The 18,711-nt window shown below is 43.6% G+C and overlaps 1 protein-coding gene across 7 annotated transcripts in view; it reads right to left on the reverse strand.

The window, feature by feature from the left end:
* Nucleotides 1-2,265: 2,265 nt before the first annotated feature.
* dlc1 (DLC1 Rho GTPase activating protein) overlaps nt 2,266-18,711 on the reverse strand; it is a 93,220-nt gene continuing 76,774 nt past the window's right edge. For 3 of the 7 annotated variants that reach the window (XM_039795603.1, XM_039795624.1, XM_039795641.1), the window contains 12 exons: nt 17,566-17,647; nt 16,125-16,188; nt 12,264-13,942; nt 11,309-11,488; nt 9,292-9,451; nt 7,987-8,194; nt 7,232-7,448; nt 6,618-6,732; nt 5,161-5,376; nt 3,936-4,153; nt 3,618-3,791; nt 2,266-3,491 (listed from right to left, as the gene is read on the reverse strand). In XM_039795603.1, coding sequence (XP_039651537.1) covers nt 3,392-3,491; nt 3,618-3,791; nt 3,936-4,153; nt 5,161-5,376; nt 6,618-6,732; nt 7,232-7,448; nt 7,987-8,194; nt 9,292-9,451; nt 11,309-11,488; nt 12,264-13,942; nt 16,125-16,188; nt 17,566-17,647 — 3,413 coding nt within the window. In that variant the 3' untranslated portion in view covers nt 2,266-3,391. Of the gene's footprint in view, nt 3,492-3,617; nt 3,792-3,935; nt 4,154-5,160; nt 5,377-6,617; nt 6,733-7,231; nt 7,449-7,986; nt 8,195-9,291; nt 9,452-11,308; nt 11,489-12,263; nt 13,943-16,124; nt 16,189-17,565; nt 17,663-18,711 lie in introns of all 7 variants that reach the window. The other 4 variants (XM_039795593.1, XM_039795616.1, XM_039795633.1 and 1 more) reach the window with 2 other exon arrangements.

Raw genomic sequence — 18,711 nt, forward strand, 5'->3', positions numbered from 1 at the left:
TTACAATCTGTAATAAGCTGGATAGCCCGCGTGGTGTCAACTGTTTTGTGCATATGCCAGGCAAAAACGCAATGAGGACTAATGAGCATGTGCAAGTAGATGCAGAAAAATGTGATTGTTAGCACAATTTCATTAGTTTATTGCCCTTAAGCCTCGCAGTTCATTGAGGCCTGCTGTCATCTTTCGGTCTTACTGCGCCCTTTCCCTCATTTATTTAAAAAATCCAGACTAGTGGTGCTGATAACCTCTGGTCCAGGAGGAAAAAAGAATGGAAGCCCCCAACTATAAAAAATATTATAAAAGAAGAATTAAAAAATCACACCTGGTATGGATCCAGAAATCAGACTGTTCTGTTGCAAACTGAGTACAGCATTAAAAAAGATTGACAAACTGGAAGAAGAAACACACACACACACACACACACACACACACACACACACACACACACACACGTTTGTATTCATTTATCAATGTGGGAAACCTTCTGTGTCTGATTCTCAAACAACAGTGCAGGAATGCAGCCCTTGTGCTGACTCTTGGTCAGTCTTATCTGGCCCTGCATACTCTCCCAGAGGTGTTTGGGTTCCCAGCACCAATACATACAAATGTGCATGCAAAAACATACCAGTATTTGTAGAAGAAAAAAGATAGAAAACAAAAGAGAGATGGACAGTTTGACTGTAAAGGTTTATCATTGTCTATTATTCAGACAAATAGTAAAGACAAATCGGTTGAATGCACATTCTAATCTAATTCTGTGGTTTCATGTGTGAGTCTTCTGGATGCTCTGGTTAATCTCTAGTTCCTGACTACATGAAGTGTTCATGGTCCACCAGAAAAATAAAGTGAGTGAGTATGCCAGCACAAAATTTAAATGCATTGTCTTGGTTCAAGTTGGCTGTGTTCTGTCACAGTCAAGTTAACACTTGTGGAACACATGTGGAAAGGAACGTCCTTGAGTTATGTAAATACACAGCCCAAGTTTATAGATCACAATAATTCTAATAAGAGCAAAGCGTGAACAAAACAAGTGACACGTTTGTACAGTATGTGCACAGAGATGTTTTTCCTCCTTCGTGTGGCTACTTCTTGTTATATCAAGTGATTAAAAACATAAAGGGGTATTAGCACCCACTTTGACCCTTGGACCCCCCCCCCCACCGTTCTTTGCCACATGACTACCCCCCCTCCTTGTTGAGTCTGCCAGGTCTAGACCAGTCCAGCTGTGGTACAACATCTACAATACATTAATACATTTTTAATGTATGTGCACAGAATGAGTTTAAGAAACTGCATCAGAGCTGAATTCATTTAGAACTGTTATGTAGGAAACAGGACGAGTGAGATCACCATCTACCAAGCCAGTTGATACCCATAATGCACGCAGCTCAAGCCTCCCTGCCACAATCGTGGATTTATTGGTGTGGACTGAAGGCGAGACACAGAAAGGGGCGGATGTGGTCTGAGTTAAGTTTGGATCTGAGAAGGTGTAGGCACACAGAACAAACTGTAGTGCAAACATATGACAAATGAAATATATTTTTGTATTTTAATACTTTTAATAGTGCACTTTGATTAACCTGTACAGAAATAATATTAATAAAAAAGATAAAACATTTGTTCATTTCTGCAACACAAAGCTTAACATTTACAATAAAATAAAATAAAATGGTATGATACAAAACAAACATATATCTGAGGTATAAATATATTTGTTTTAAATTAACTGCAATTGTCATGCGTTATTTGGCAGCGACACAGTTAAAAAGGTACGAACATTTACGACATAAACAATGGCTTAGCGAATTAATCATACAACTCAACACGAAAAAATGCGCATCCTCAGATTGAAGCGTGAGTTTTATGAATAAAGAAGGTTATGAGGACCTAAATCTCTTACTTCTTTTTAAACACTGCCAAGACAGAGAAAGAAGCCTACACAAAGACCGTTTTCCTTCCTTTGAAACCTCACAAACATTCAATCTGCCCGGTTCTTCACAGTAAAACCTGTAAAATCTCCACCTTTATAAAAGGACCATTTTCTCATTTTTTAGGACTAGCCAGAGGTTTCTGTTGCAAGTTAGAACAGTACATTGCTTTTTCTGTTCTCATGTACATCCAATTAATTGTGAAATCTGTATATATATATTTTTTTTAAACGTATACAAGTGATCTGGCCTAAAACAATGAAAGAAAAAGCAAACTGACTGTGCTCTTAACAACAAGGGAGGAAGAGCTTAATATGAAAAAGCTACTTGTTTTAGCTTTTTTTTTTTTGGTCCATTATTGTGGATGTGTTGGTCTTAAATTCTAGCTTTGTTGGTGTGATCCTGTAAAATATGTAACGTTCTCTGTCTCAGTCACAAACAAAAAGTTCCTGATGTGCTCTAACTGATAAATTGGCTTTTTGTACTGTGTACTGTCCATGCTAGGAACAAGGCATAGTACAAAAAGCCAATTTATCAGTAGTAGCAGTAACTAATCTTCAACAACAAAATGAGGAGACGTCTATTTGTATGTTAGTAGTAAATGAGGCTCTTTCTTTGATCGTTCCTTCTCTTTTTGGTGTGCCAGCCACCGATTGCTGTCTTTTCCTTCCTCTACTGAAACACTAAAACCCTGCCTGTCATCTCGCTATATCCCGTCTATTGTCTCTACCCGCTCTGCATATTACCAGCACATTCACATCTTTCTTCACCCATGGATTCATCAATCAAATGACCATAATATTGTCTACTGTTCCTCCTGTGCCTTGCTGTAACAGGATACAAAAGGACAGAGGCAACACAAGATGGACACAAACCATTACTGTGAACAGAATACTGTATGTACACATTATGCTGCCACTGGAAACCAGTGCGAGGAATATGTATTTATTAACCGTTTGTTGCTTTGAACACTCATGCACACACACACACACACACACGCACACACACACACACACACACACACACACACACACACACACACACACACACACACACACACACACACACACACACACACACACACACACACACACACACACACACACACACACACCGTTGCTTCTCAGAAGCAATAGCACCCTTTGGATAAAGTTTAAACCTCACATCCTGTATCAGCGACATCATGTCCTTTGGCCCAAGTAAATGTTTGTGTGACACGAGTCCTCTTGGCACACTAAGAGCCCCAACAGAAAAGTTTTAAACGATAACATCAGTCTGTTGTAACAAAATCAGAGCAAAAAAGTCCAGGATCCAGGATTTGTCCTTTAAAAGTGAGTGTTAAGAGGCTCGGACCCCATCTACCTCTCCGCTAATAATGGGTGGAATGAGTTATTCTGTAGGATCCAAATTATGGTCCAAAGGAGCTGTTGAGTCTGTTGTTGCCCAGATTGCACACTGCGTTCTCATTTGTCTATGGGCACGGTGAATGAGTCACGTATCCGTGCCACCTCAGCAGCGCATAAGTGTCCATACAGTTTGTTGTACCACTCTGGGAAACGACCCCTGAGAAAAAGCCAAAAGAGACGTGTTAGCTAATCGTGTCACCGGCTAAAAGAAAATGAATGACCAATAAGCTAGGACTTAATGTAATCTCCAAATTGTCTTTGCTCCTGTCAGTAATTCACTTACCTGCAGTCGTTCCTGGAAATATGTGTGAGTCTGGATTTGTTGGTTCCACAGGACTCGATGAAGTAGCGTGAGGTGAGGACATTGGCCCGAACGCCTACAACAGGTGCGCCTTCATGGTCCACAGACGTACACACCAGTGCACACGCTCCCTTTGGCAGGTCTGTTACCCATGTTCTGGTAGAGGAAGAAAAACATTTGGATTTAAAAAAAAAAAAGAATTTAACTCTTAAATTAGAGCAAAACATCACAACAAGATGAAGACAAAGGGAGAAGTGAGACAGACAGGGAGGAAGATAAGGAAAATGGGCTCATGTCTACCTCAGCACCAGGTGGTCTCTGGTGGGATGTGGAGCCATGGTGTTCCTGACATACTGGTAGACCTCCGTCCTCTCATCCAGGGTCTCCACCACCCGGCTCTCCAGCAGGTCCTCGTCCCAGTAGCCCTGCTCCCGCAGCACTCGCGTCAGAACCTCCTCGGGACTCGCGGGCACCTCCACGGTCACCTTCCACAGCCGCAGTGGGAAGCCATCGTGCACCTGAAGAAACACATGGAGAGACCTGACAACTTAACAGGCAGTTCTTTTTTTTAAATGCTAATTAGTTTTGCTCCATTTTATGTCTTTATTTGATAGGCGAAAGCAGAGGGATGACAGGAAATAAAGAGAGAGGGAAAGTGGTAACGATGACAAATGTCAGCGCTTCAACACTACGCCTGAAGGTAGGCCTGGCCTATATTTCAGTGTTATCATTTCCCTCCATATAAGTGTATTGTGATAAAATTCTTACATTCAAAAAAGGATGTTTCAGAGTTGTCACGGCTAAGTGAATGATTTGACTTTATCGGAATCTGTCATAATGTGAGATGTTAAATACTTGAGATCAACTATCTTCTTTTCATGCACAACAGTCAGGCTGTGTTTCAAAACCTCCCAATGGCCTTTAGCCAAAACAGCTGCTTCGTTCTGCCGTCAGATGATAAAGAACACTCTGCGCCTTGTGACTCTCAAACTGGGGAAAAGATAAACCTCATACAGGGCCCTTGCACACTAGATACAGGAAATGTAGGCCTGGGATAATGGTGAGGTTGTGTATGTATGTTTGTGTGTGTGTGTGTGTGTGTGTGTGTGTCTATGTCAGGCTGATGTCATTCTGGGATAGAGTCCAGTACTGGGATGGGAATGCGAAGTCAGGGGCCAGGCCAGTTTCACACGGATGTGTTTCTATACAGGAAACCCTAACTGCTGGTTTTCCACTCGATATTTAGAGAAGCGGGAGGGAGGCCGACACGAAGAGAGGAGGAGAAGACAGGAAACACAGATAGTTGAAAAGACAGCGTGTGATCCACGGATGGTGGCTTGTTTACACACTAAAGACAGATTGACTGATGATCTGTTTTTTTCTCTCATTAATTCATCGTTCATGAATCCCTCTGCCACAAACAAGCACACTGAAAGAGAGCAGCCACATGGACTGAACACATGAGACAGTATTTGTCTTTCTAAAATGAACTATAGCGAGCTGACGAATAAACAAGTGGGCTTACCTTCCTGCAGGCCAGCTCAACATGCTCGGGTGTGGAGCAGCTGTCGTAACCTTTAAACTTGTCCTTGGCGTCTTTGAGGAGGGCGTCTAGGCTGTTCTGGAGGTAGGCCCTGTACCCCCCCTGCCCGGCCTCTTCCCCGGCGAGGTCCTCCAGCCGTCGCGGCAGCAGCGCCTGCTCCACATAAGAGTTCCTGCAGCGATTCATCTCCTCTGGGATCTGTGGGAAAGGAGGAAGATGAGGGTCAGGCCTCACCTTTCCATTGTGTTGCTGGAGCCGCCAGGGTGCATGATGGTTAAATGTGTTTGATTTGAAAAATTTTATTTGGCTTTTGTTTAAGAAGGGAGAATGATTTAATTTATTTGTAAGTCTTTTGGGTCCTTTGATGTCCTATGATAAGAGTGATAAGCCTCTACTTAATGTTTTGTGTTTGTCAGGCATCCCCACCCTGATTACATTAATGCCCCCTTAATTAATGGAAAACTGTATTAAGCATAGCTTGAATAAGGATGGAAACACACCACATCCTATTTTCATCTTCTTGTTTGCCGAGCTCATTCTCATTCTTTCTCTCTCTCCGTCTGGTTGTATGTGTCATCTTTCAGGTTTAATTGAACACTCACAATATTACAGTCTAAGAAAAGGATTTTCATTAGATAAGAAAAGGCTTGTTGAAATTAAGGCAAATTCCTGTCAGTTATTTCATAGGCCATCCTCCTTCCTATGAACTTCCGCTAGCAAATACAGATCTAATTAAAGAAAATAATTTGGGAGGTAATTGAGTTAACTTGTTGTGTGATGTGGCCATGACAGGAAGCCAGGAAGTGATCTAATCAAACATAACACTAATGATCCACAGTATGCAGCCTCTTAGGATTTACTGTCGCATGTCAGAGAAGACTGCACTGGGCTGAGCAACGCTTGAGGCTGAATGGGATCGAAATTGGATTAGTGATTATTTCCTGTTCATCCATTCAAATGCTCTCCTAGTGGACACACAGAACCACACTAGACGGGGTGGATTCATGGGTTTGTAGCTTTTGTGGGAATATGCTGTATTTTAACTTCTTTCACCAATGCTTAAATTTGGATTAAATGGACAGAGACGTGAAGTTAAGTCCAGTTCTGCACAATGGAGGCATTTAAAACGGTTGGCACATTTACTTTTCGTAATCATAACATTGCTTGAGCAAATGACTGCATGAATTGCATCAACGAGTTATGTAACTTGGACTGTGTTTGTTTACAGGACAAACACAGGGAGACAAGGTGTTTGGCAATGACGCGGTACAGTGAACCAGTGGTGACATTTGTTCTGTCAGCAAACTGTTTGCCAAATGTATCTCGATCAGTAAACCATTCTGAATGTATCTTTGTATGCGATATCTTGAGCTTTTCATTTTCATGTAAACTTCAACTTTAAAAGTAAGCATTCAGCTCCAGTGTTGTTAACTACTGACCCGAAAGAGTTTACTGCACTCCTGGATCATGTGTGCCAGGCCGTGAGTGGCAGCCAGGTTCTCATTCAGGTCTCTCTGGTCCGGCTTTCCCAGTGTCGGCTTCCTGTTCATCACCCTTTAACCAGAGGAGAGGGGAGAAGAGGAGGACAAGATTAGTAACAGCATCCATCATCCAGACAGTGGACGTAAGAGAGGGCCAGGGGTTGAGGGTGGAAAGAAAGAACACATTTTGCCGTGTACACCTGATGAACCCTCTTCTGGCTAAACGCGGGACAAAAATAATGTGTTTCTTAATTGGGCGAAGATGTTTGTGTAACCTCGCTATTTCCTCTGTCTCTCTCCCTTCCTCCCCTCTCAAGCTTTGCTCTCTCCCCTTTTCGTCTTTATCCTCCATCTACAGTATCCGGCTCTTTTGTTTCTTTAGACTGACCCTTTCCTGTTTTGAGAATGTACAGCATATTACATGTCATGCAAGCTGCTAATACAATAACTGTGTCAGTGATGGCAATTAAAAAAAGAGGCAATGACATAGTTAAAAGGAGATGGTTACAGTGGCACACACACACACACACACACACACACACACACACACACACAACACACCAGACACACACCTTGGCGAGGAGCTCTCCTTGCGGCGCAGGGTGTTGAGGTGGAAAAGGGACGGGGCCAGGCACACAGCCAGGTTGGTGGGAGTCATCTGGTTCTCAGACACGCTGGCCGTCACGTCGCTTAGCAGACACAGCAGCGTCCGCAGGGCCTCGCGATTCTCATCGGGCAGCAGCAGCACGGCAGCACGCGCTGCCTGCAGACGGAGCTCTTTAGGCATGTCTGGAGAGAAAGAGGAGAGGATGTCATGGCTCGTTTTTTTTATATTATATGCAGAAAACGACTAATAAACACTGGCATGCTACATGATGTCATATTTTTTTGTGTCCACTGGGAAGCAGTTTGTATGGGGCTTCCCTGTGTTATATAAGCCGACGTGTGTGTACATTATATGCTTTATACTTTTTGCACAGGACTGGTTTTGATTCATCTTATATGAACAGTACCTAATGCAGTTATAACAATCATAAAGGAACAGAACTTGAGGATATGTCGATGTTAACAGTGAGTCAGAGAAGGATGAACCAATCACATGTATCACCTCATTCCACAGGTATTTCCTGCACTCATCTTGTTTGTTTTCTTTTTATCATTTCACAATTTCTTGCTTCATGGCAGGCAAGCATCTACAGCTCTAAAACAATACCATCTTGTTTATTCCAGCACGGAATCCTCTTACAGATGTGTGGCTGTAAAGGCATGTATTGACTCGAAGATATTCTGTTTATACTTTGAATGTACGTTATGTGTGTATTCTTACACTGATAAATCTGGAGGAAGGTCTCAGACAGTTTGCTAGTGAGCAGGGGTTCTGGCAAATCTCTGAAGTACTGCTTCAGCATGTCTGCAACGTCATATGCTGATTGGCCCTCGTAGTTGACTCCTCCCCCATCGGCGCCGCTCGCCTCGTTCATCTGACGAAGCGCTTGGATACGAGATTTAACGCCTGATTTCCTGAAAAGACCCACCTGGACAAAAAGTGAAGAACAAAGAGAGAAATAGTGAGATCATGTATACATACACAGAAACCTGATAAGTCAGCTTTGAACTGTAAATCCCTTATTAGTCTCAGTATTACCATGAGTACAATGTTTTATCCTATCATTAAGGCGTATCAAAAATGATTCATGTGCCCAAAGCACATAAAAAAAAAAAAATCTTTTTAAGCTGAAGGCTGTTATCATTGAAAAATAATATTCTTGACTTATCCCCAAATCCAGGGCTTACAGTCAACACGGTTACATCACAGCAGATCCTGTTGACTGTATTTACAAGAAGCTCCCATGACACCCAGCGGGCATTCTTGCACTGAATGTTGTGTGGGACCTCATCAGTGGCCTTTTAAGGCTGTATGAAATGGCAATGTTGGGGAGGAAAAGAGAAAAAAGGCCGTTGGCTTGTCTAGCCTGAAGATTTTCCATTAGCCTTCACCACTTTCAAACAGAGGCGCCTTGTCTTGCTTTTCAAAAGAACGCCATCACTCTGTTTTGTTAGTTAAGTTAACTTAACTAACTATTTTCTCCTTACTCCCGCTTTCTGTCCTTTGGCAACACACACACACACACACACACACACACACACACACACACACACACACACACACAAAAACACACACACACACACACACACACAAATAATGTCATAATGTCTCTGGATTAAACAGACAGACACAGGTGACTTAACAGCTGCACATTTTGACTCTCTCCAGACCTCCTATGTGACAAAGAGAGGAGAGAAAGAAACTGTATACACATACTGACTAAGTGGGTATCAGGTTTTTTTTCTTCCGATTCACTGTTCCATCTTGTGTAACATCCAGTTAAAAAAATCAGGGATGATTATTTGCCTGATTGTAGATGTCCTAAAATTGAAATATTATGTGACTTCAGCAGCTTAAAGAAAAAGCTTTTTCTCTTAGTTGTGGAAACTGAAAACCGTACCTAAAGCTAAATGACATGACTGGCAGGGACTTTGACGGTATATGTACACTGCAATTACATTATATGCACAAGTTTATATACAAATCTGTCCATATGTGTGTGTTTATTTGTGTACTTTATGTTACCTGGTCGAGGCACTGGCTGCGTAAATAGCGCATGGCCTGCTGAATGCCCTGAGGGAGGGGCTGGCCTGTCCGCTGGACGATGACTTGTAGTGGCACACCGAACACATTCCTGTCTTTGTAGTCACGCACCTTGATCCGCTTCATAAACTTTGGCACAGCCCTGCAACATACACACACAAGAAAAGAAAACCCATCTCATCAATATCTGCTACATATTGCCTTTATAGAATTTAGCAATTTAGTTGTAAAAGGATTTCTTTCAAAAAGGTCAACAAAGTCGTGACATGTCTTCATTCTTACTAGGTCTTATTTGAAGAACCTATTTTGTTATCAACAACATATCTTACAATAATCAGTGTGAAACAGCTCTGCAGAAGAACAAACACCAACAGACATTACACATTTGGATTCATCACAATCTCAGACATATTTCAAATGGCTGTAGTTTAGTTCAGATTTTATGTAAAACCCTGCAAGTCCAAATCACATCACTACTAATGAATTAGCCTGGCTACTAAAATGTGTGTGTGTTATGTGTGTGCAAGCAGGAAACCAGGCAGCTGTAGATGCCTGTCTCTAGGTTTATGAGGGGTGGATAAACAGGGTGAGGGGAGAATAGAGGAGGGGGAGTAGGATGTACGGACGTGTGTTAAAAGGGGAGGATCCTACTGCTTTATACATCCGCAAAAAGTGTCTGTCCCACTTTGTTACTCTGTGTGTATGTGTGTCTGTGTATTCGTGTGTGTGTGTGTGAGTGTGTGTGTGTGTGTGTACGCACTTGGGTGCAAGTGAACATCAAGTCTATAACCACAAACCCCAGAGTTGAAGCATGCAACTCTGACTGTTATACAAGAATACACCCACAGATTTATGGCTGTGTGTATCAATCTGCATGGGTGCGAGTGTGTTTAGCAGGGAGACGCTATGCGTGACTCAGGACAAGCTCGTCTTTGTAAGAGCAGCCGTTCACAAGAATCTGAGCGCTTCTCAGAACCACAGTTTGGAAAAAATGGAAAGGGAGCATATTATGATCCCAGCCCGGAATTCTGAATATGTGTGGGCCTCCAGCGGCCAACAAGTGGCCTCTGTCTTTCAGTGAGTGCCAGCCTGTCATAAGACTGTCATAACGCCTTCTATTCCTGTCTAAGGAAGGGCTTGGGTAGAAGAAACAGGGGAAGTGGAAAAACACAAGAAAATTATGTGATAATTATAAAAGAGTATAAAACTTTCTTAAGATGTTTAAAAAAAGGTAATACTGGGTACAATGTTTTTGTATTACATATATTTGACTGTGAAGAATGTCCAGTAATCTATTGTTTGGTCAACAAAGTTAAGTCTTGTTTACATATGTTGTATTTTGTACAGTTTTTCGTTTAGGGCTTCCCTTTCAAACAACCTATCTACTTCTCCCCAGTATTTGACTTCAGCAGAGATACAGCCGAAAAGAGAAGGCAGAAGTAAAGTTGGAAGCGACTTTAAAATCTCTTAAGCAGATACAGTAACAAGGAGGATATTAGGTGCCATTGGATTATCATGAGCAGCATATAAAGTGAGGTCAGACCGATCAGTCTAGAAGTTAGTGGTTGAGGACAGATCTTTCCAGCCTCCAGCTCTCGTAACACCATGCGTGTGAACTGCCATGATTGCCCCGTTGAGAAAAAGACAATGTACGCCCCTTCCCGGCAATTATGGGCCTGGGAAAAGAATGTGTAACCCAACCTCTGTGGACAGCCGTCACCACACTATACAACAACCTGCAGATGGTGGGGATTGGGAGACGGGTGGGATGGACGGGTAGCAGTTGGATGGATGGATGGCTGAATGGATAAATTCAAGGGCATCGCTTACGAGGAACAATTAGCCAGCGAAGGCATTTTGCATGAAAATAAAAACAAGCTTTAAAATATCGGTGTGTGTGTGTGTGTGTGTGTCGAACAATCACTGTACGAAATCCCCTTCTCGTCAAACCTCCCTGTGTCCCTTACACAAGCATTTCATTTTCCTCTAGTCCACTCACCAGCTAAAGCCATGTTTGTTTGTAGGGGTGTGTCTCTCCAGCAGAGCAGTGAGCTGCAGCAGGGAGAGCTTCTGGAGTAGATTCATCTGTAGCACAGACTGGCAGCTAATCTGGAGCTGGGCCGAGGCCAAGCTGGGCCGGTGGGAGTTCTGGAAGCTCGGCCAGCGGAGTTTCTGTGGTCTGGAGTACATACAGGGAAAGAGAAGGAGAAAGCACAAATTGAGATGCGATTGAAAAAAAAGAGCACTTTAACTCTTGGGATCTGCGTCATGCTTTTGTGTACGTACAAAATAACACAAAGCCACACAAAGTATTTTGTATGTGCCATGTGATCAGTTTAAGGATTACAGGGATTTATGTACACATTAATCAAGAGACTGTCTTAAAGACTAAAAACTCGTACTCCCCCCAAATGTAATTCTGCCTGTGGATTCCTAAAGGGACAACAACAGTCCCCATGGAGACCAAGCAGCATTCCATAGAGTATCCAGCACCATTACGTAAGGTGAGAAGTCTCAGCGTGTCCCTGTTTATCCTTTGCTGTCACTTTCTATAGAAAACCCTTTGTTGTTGGTGCCTCAGTGTTTGTCTTACTATTGTTTTGTTGTCCATGCATTTAGGTAATGTTTGGCAGGTTTAACAGAAGACCACTAAAAGCATGAGCTTGAATTTTTTCTCTGTTAAAGGATCATTTTACCCAAACCGCAAAACGTAGTATTAAAAGTTATATAAAAGTAGGTTTTCATTGGAACTACTTTCTACAGAAGAAAAAGTCACTATGAAAAAGATGGTGAGGGAAGTTTTTTTTAATGCTGTGAGCACCAAAAAGACAATTTAATTCACCTCCATTATTATAGGGTGGAGGCTAGATACCATGAGTGGTACGTGAGAATAATAATAAATAAATTAAAAACGGTATATTTGAGTGAACCGACCGTTTAATGGTGACACTGACCTGCTTGTTCTGGTTAGAGATGCCCCGACACCAGAATCTCTTCTCTCTCTCATCCCGTCCTCTCCCTCTCCCAGCGGGTTTCCTGTGCTGTCTTGGTCACTTCCGTTCTCCGTCTCCTCCAGACGGTTCTGCAGAGGAGAGGACGGGCACGGGGAGGCTGAGTCCAGTGCTGAATCGGAGTCTCCTTCTTCCTCTTCGTCCTCCTCCTCCTCCTCCTCTTCGCCGGCCACAGCCTCTGACCAGGCATTAACAAACCGCTGCAGGCCGCTGACGTGTTGCAGCACTTGCTCCAGTTTGCGTTCATCCCCCTCCTCCTCCTCCTCCTCTCCCTCCTCCTCCCTCTCAGTGTAGGGGACGTTGTCATAAAAACTGAGCCGGCTGTCAACGGAGCCTGAAGAGCAACGATGCTGGCGTCTACTTTGCCGCCCCCTGAGGATCACTGAGTTCCCGTTAACATTCCCGTTGTTAACGCGTGAACTCCCGTCCTGCAGGGCTTTGGGGAAGGTTCCAGGCTTGTGACCTTCTGGTAAGTAGAAGAAGATCATGCCCTCCTCTCCCTCCTCTTCCTCTTCTTCCGCTTGTTTGCTATTGTCTCGAACACTGCAGTTGTTCCTGCGGTTCTGCTCGTCAACTGTCATCCCATTACTAGCTTGGCAGGGGATAGGGGGTGCGGATTTGGGTGGGGATGTTGGCGGTCGATCTGAAGCTTGTTGGGGAAAGCTGAAAGGATCGAAACCCTCCAAATACATTCCTCCTCTTTTACTAGAGCCTGCCGCTATGCTGTGGCTGCGAGCGCGAGTCACTGGGCTCGGTGTGCTTACAGCACTTCCACTGCTAGCTTCGGACTGGCTGCTCCCAGTACTTCCAGTGCTGCCGTTGCTGGTCTGAGTGGAGTAGGATACCGAGCGATTCCGGTTAAGTGTCATAGTCTGAGTGGGATTGCGGTGGTGATTGAGGTTCTGGTTGAGGTTGATACTGGCGATGTCCACACAGTTGAGACTCTGCAGCTTGTCATCATCCAGACCCTCTTTGATGACAGGGCCACTGATTTCTATCTTCCCTCCGCTGGTGCTCCCTTTCTTCTTTCTCTTGGAGGAGGTGCCGCTGCGCAGCCGCAGACTCTCCATCCTCTTGAGAAAGCTCTTAGCTCTCGAGCGTGTGCTTTTGCCGCTGCCACCTCCTCTCTCCAGACTCCCTCCTAGTCCTCCCATCGCTGTTTTAACAACAAAGGTGAACTGTCCGAGTGTCTCCAGGGGCGATGGAGGCATCCCATCAGACAGAGAGTCCTCATTAGCGCATCCTGACCCACCTGTGCCCGAGGACGAACACATGCTAGCAACAGAGCTGGCACGAGTGGCACCAGCGGGTACAGCTTCATTTGTCAGCGTGGCACCATGGCTCTTCTCTTCTCCTCTTCCTCCACTCCCGCTGCTGTGGATGGAGCCCACTTCAGGCTGCTCGCTGAGATCAGTCAGGACACTCTCTGAACTATTGCCTTCACGCAGGGTGAGCTTGCTTTTCTGGGATACTTGATCCTTGGGGAATAGGGGTGGGGCAGCATCTGTGGGCAGTGTGGAAAAAACCTCCAGCTCCTCCATACGGGACCAGCGCTTGCTGTCCCTTTGGAAGGTCCAGCGGCCACTGATGGCACAAGGCTCGTCCTCATCGGAGTCCTCACTCTGTATAGGGGAGAGGGAGGGGATAAGGGACAGGGAGAAAGAAATAGCAAGAAGAGACGGAAAAAGGAGAGGGAGGGAGAGTAACAGTTAGAGGACATTATGCACCTCTACGTTTTCCATTTCTTTTCCAACATTCCTCACCTTGGTCCAGGAAACTTTCTGGAGTAAGGGAATTTATTTTATAATTGTTGTGCTTGCACTTTGCTTTGTGTGCATTCACGTTCTGTTCCCATTTATCTATCTACCTAATTGTAAACGTAATAAGACAATGCTTTTATGTAACATTATCTTAAACTGAGGTGCTGTGGTAAAACATATGACTTGATGACTTCCTGGCTCCATGGACAATACATACCAATTGACCATTACTGTGTCACAGTCAAATGATGCACCTTCACAAAATGCACACACCTCCCCCAGTTTGGTTAATCTATCTCAGGCCCTGGAGGGAGTTCAGTGAATTCCATTATGACCCCCATAGCTCACAGTGCAGCCAGCCAGACTGGGGTCTTTGCCCCCTATAGTCTTTATCCCCTTTGTGTGTGCATATACACTGCTACTGTCAATCCTTATTCCTTATCCATGACAGAAACATACACCCTTTTGCAAACACAAATCAATGTACATGCTAAAACAGATTCCTAACGAGACTTCTTCACAGTTCCCAATCACAGTGGAGGACCGAAGCTTCTAAAACCAAATGCCAAACTGTAACCACCTCCTTCTCCTCACCTTTCTAAAGCCCTATTTATCATCTGAACTCACCAAAACACAAATACAGGCTTTGAAAGCAATTGGCTGGAGAGGTTTTAAAAGCAATAATCAGAACCCCCTTTACAAACATGCCAGGAAATTAGCAGTTTAGAATAAAAAATTCCAGTAGAAAAATGATCAAATCCACAAAATCCATGTTCCACTAGTTGAGTGCCAGTGTTCCATTTTCACTGCTCACATGGGCTCCACATACAGGCATCGTTAGTTATATGTTTTGCAGTGGAAACATGATGTAATCGCAAATAAAAATTAACAAAGAGTGCGATCTATCCCTGCTACTTGCAGATTTTTTTTTATTAAAGTCAAAAACATTTAAAGAGGACAAGAGAGACTTTTGTTATGTTGGTTGGAATGCCAGATAACTGAACAGAGTGCAGTGACTGGCCAACCATTTATCAACATATCTTATCCTCAAACCATCTTACCACCAAAGCATTCACTGCAATGGTGGGTGCTTTGAACGTCACAAGGAGTTTGCAAAATGAAAACTATTTATTATTACAATTCGACAGATAAAAAGAACAAACCAGAAAGAATGAGAAACAGGGAGATGGAGATTTAAGAGAGAGGGAATGTTAAGACGTGAGGAGGTCAATGCATTCCTAAGCTGTCTAAGGAGGGGGTTGTCATCCCACAAAGATGGCAAATAACCTCCTTGACTCCTCTACTCTTGTTGACTCCTGAAATGAAAGGTGACACAGAAAGGGTCATCCTAATGAATACCACCACACACAGAACAAGGATGTTACTATGTACCACTTCAGGCCGTTTGGGAATTAAGGTTGATTTGTATAAAAAGAAGCAATTCTTTTCACAAAGTGACAGTGGACGTCAGTCTAGACACGTTTACTTGAAAGACACATGATCTAAACTGGGATATTCACAGATTATCCTCCTTTCTTCCAAGGGGCCTGCTTCCTTGAAAGTGAAATCTAATAGTGTGGTGTTACATTTACCTTAACAGCTACTTATAAACATACCGCATTGCACGTACTTAAAAAACCCTTACTAGCGTAATCACAGACAGGAGATGTGTGGAGGTTCATTCTGCAAGAGTGCCACAAAAGCAGCATACTAATTCCTTTTATGGTGAGCCAGAGTTATGAGGAAGTTTTAGAGAAAGAAGGGGAGCATGCCTTGAGAAGGGGGAGGTCCTGATGAATGCATCCCCTTCATTTAGACATTAAAGCTATCCTCCTTCCCCCTAGGGTCCTCACAGCCCACTTGATATAGAAATAAACCCAACAGGTGCCTTCTCATTAAACAAGATGAGAGAAAACACAGCTTTGCCCTGTGGCCGAGAGTGAACTGATGGTTGAGGTGAGGGAATGCAATTGTGGTCGAGGAGACTCGCAAAAGGGGCTTTTCAAAAAAGGCGTGGAGTTAACGTGTGTGCATGTTCACTTACTCTTTTTCTTTGCGGTGATATCTCCAGTCTCATTAAAGCGCACTTGTTGAGGGTGTTCAGTCTCCTACAAACACAAAACATTATTAACATTATTTTAAAAGAAAATAAATCCTGAATAAATACTAAACGCCCAGGTGAAATCTATAGCATGAATGGGTGCACTTTCAGTCTTAAGCATGATTTTACCTCGCACGCACGCACGCACACACACACACACACACACACACACACACACACACACACACACACACACACACACACACACACACACACACACACACACACACACACACACACACACAGGTTATATTTAAAATGGGCTTAAAATATTCCAGCTGCCTGATTTTTCCAAGAACCCAAACCTATCATCACCAAGAGGATGTATGATGGCAGAAAGGATGAAAAAGGATGAAAAATGAAGAGGGAAAGAGAAAGACAGAGGGTGAGCTTGGGTGCACCCAGGCTGGCTAATGAGCTGCTGAAGGATAATCTCCACATGAGCGGGAAGAGAATGAGAGGGAGACAGAAAAGGAGAGGGCGAGGAGAATGAAATCTGCTGGAGTGGTGACGAAAACTTGGGGAGGGGACAGAAAGCTTATCCCCCCCAGCCACCTGGAGAAGAGAGGGTGGTGGTGGTGGGGTCCATCCTCTAGAGAGCTTTTAGAGCAGATCATGTAACAATGGAGAGATGAAGGGATGGGAACTGGGGGAGAGTTGGGTGTGTGGGGAGGGGGTAAAAGGCTGCCAAGAGAAGAATCACTCAGATGATAGCTTCCAGATGTATGGAGGGACACCTGCTGTGGTTTATTACTGAGAGGTGGAATTTGATGAAGGCGGCGACTTCATTAAAGAGCCATTACCTCCTCCTCATATGCTAAATGCAGTATCGCAGGGACACCAACTAGGATGCAAATCTCTCACACTCACTGACATTTTGCCCTTTTTCACATACACTGACTAAGATGTCTGGAACTTCATACAAACAAAGCTTTTAAACCATTTATTCACCAGCTGTGGGTTAGTAAATGAGGCAGAGTCATATGTCTCCTCTAACATGAAAAGAAAGACTGTATTTAGAGAACATTGCGTGATCGTAGCATCCAGCAGTGAAAGGTAGGTTTGAGATATGTGATGCAAAATGACTGAGGTAAACACTATCAGAGAACTAAGAAAAATAAGATAAAGAGGGAATCAGATGTGGACGAAGTAAATGGAGAGAGAAGATACAGTGCATGGCTCCAACGTGCTTATCGTGTCATTCTTTCATCTTATCGGCAACTTTCCAAAGTGTGCCTCCTTTTGAAGTCATGTCCTTATGGTTTCATTTCGGGGGAAAAAAAAGAGGGATTGAAAAAGAATAAGAAGAATAAGAAAAATGGCGCATTACATCAAGAGAAAGAGAAAAGCTGTGTGAAAGGTTCGGTATGACTTGTAATCTCACCTGCAGAGAGCCTCAATAGCGTCCCGATCGAGGAAGTCGTGGTCTCTGGTGACTGAAGAGATGTCGATGGGAAACTGGGCATCTAAACAGAGAGGGTCTGATTAGTGTGGGCATCTCCCTGCCGCTGATTGGATCAATGTGTTCAGATAAAACTAAAGATACAATCCCTAGCCTCAAAAACACTGACCCACTCCAACACCCACCAGGGCCTTCCGTCCCACCCCCATACAGCCTTCATGAAAAGCTAAAAGAGGAAGTAGCGTCTTAGCCGACCAAACAAACACAGCTGCAGCTTTCAGACCCGGCAGGCAGGGGGGATGTGGAGCACAGAAGGAGAGAACAGGGGATTGATTGAAGAATGACAATAGGTACTCCACCGCTGCTCAGAGGTCCCACTTCCTTTTTTCCTTCTCCTTCTTTCTCCCTAGTCTACCTGATTATCAATCAATCAATCAACATTTATTTATATAGCACTTTACAGTAACCAACAGGTATCCAAAGTGCTTCACATCAGAAACCAAGACTAAAACACACATCATATAACATATCATACAATAAAATGAATGACATATAGAAACAATAAAATCAGAAAAGGTTACATAGAAAATAGGAGAGGGAAATTGTCACACCACTACTATGTATTAAAAGCCTTTCTAAACAGATAAGTCTAGACCTAAAAAGTGCTACATCTGTAGTCATCCGAATTTCAGGGGGTAACTTGTTCCAGAGTCTCGGGGCAGCAACTGCAAAAGCCCGATCACCCCACCGTTTATACTTTGACCTTGGGACTTCTAAAACCAGCTGATTTGAGGACCGCAAGGACCGGTTGTGCTCACGCATTGTTAAGATATCGGACAAATACTCCGGGGCTAGGCCGTTTAAGGCCTTAAAAACAAACAATAAAATCTTGAAATCGATTCTAAAACGCACAGGGAGCCAATGTAGGGTATAGAGAACAGGAGTGATGTGTGCGCGTCTAGACGTATTTGTTAAAAAGCGAGCAGCAGCATTCTGTACAAGTTGAAGTCGTGAGATGGTGGTCTGATTCAGACAAACATAAAGAGCATTACAGTAATCCAACCTTGAACTAATAAAGGCATGAATCGCCTTTTCTAGATCATGCCTGTTAAGGAAGGGCTTAACTTT

The sequence above is a fragment of the Perca fluviatilis genome, chromosome 1, assembly GCF_010015445.1.
Source record: "Perca fluviatilis chromosome 1, GENO_Pfluv_1.0, whole genome shotgun sequence".
In the NCBI taxonomy this organism is placed as follows: domain Eukaryota; kingdom Metazoa; phylum Chordata; class Actinopteri; order Perciformes; family Percidae; genus Perca; species Perca fluviatilis.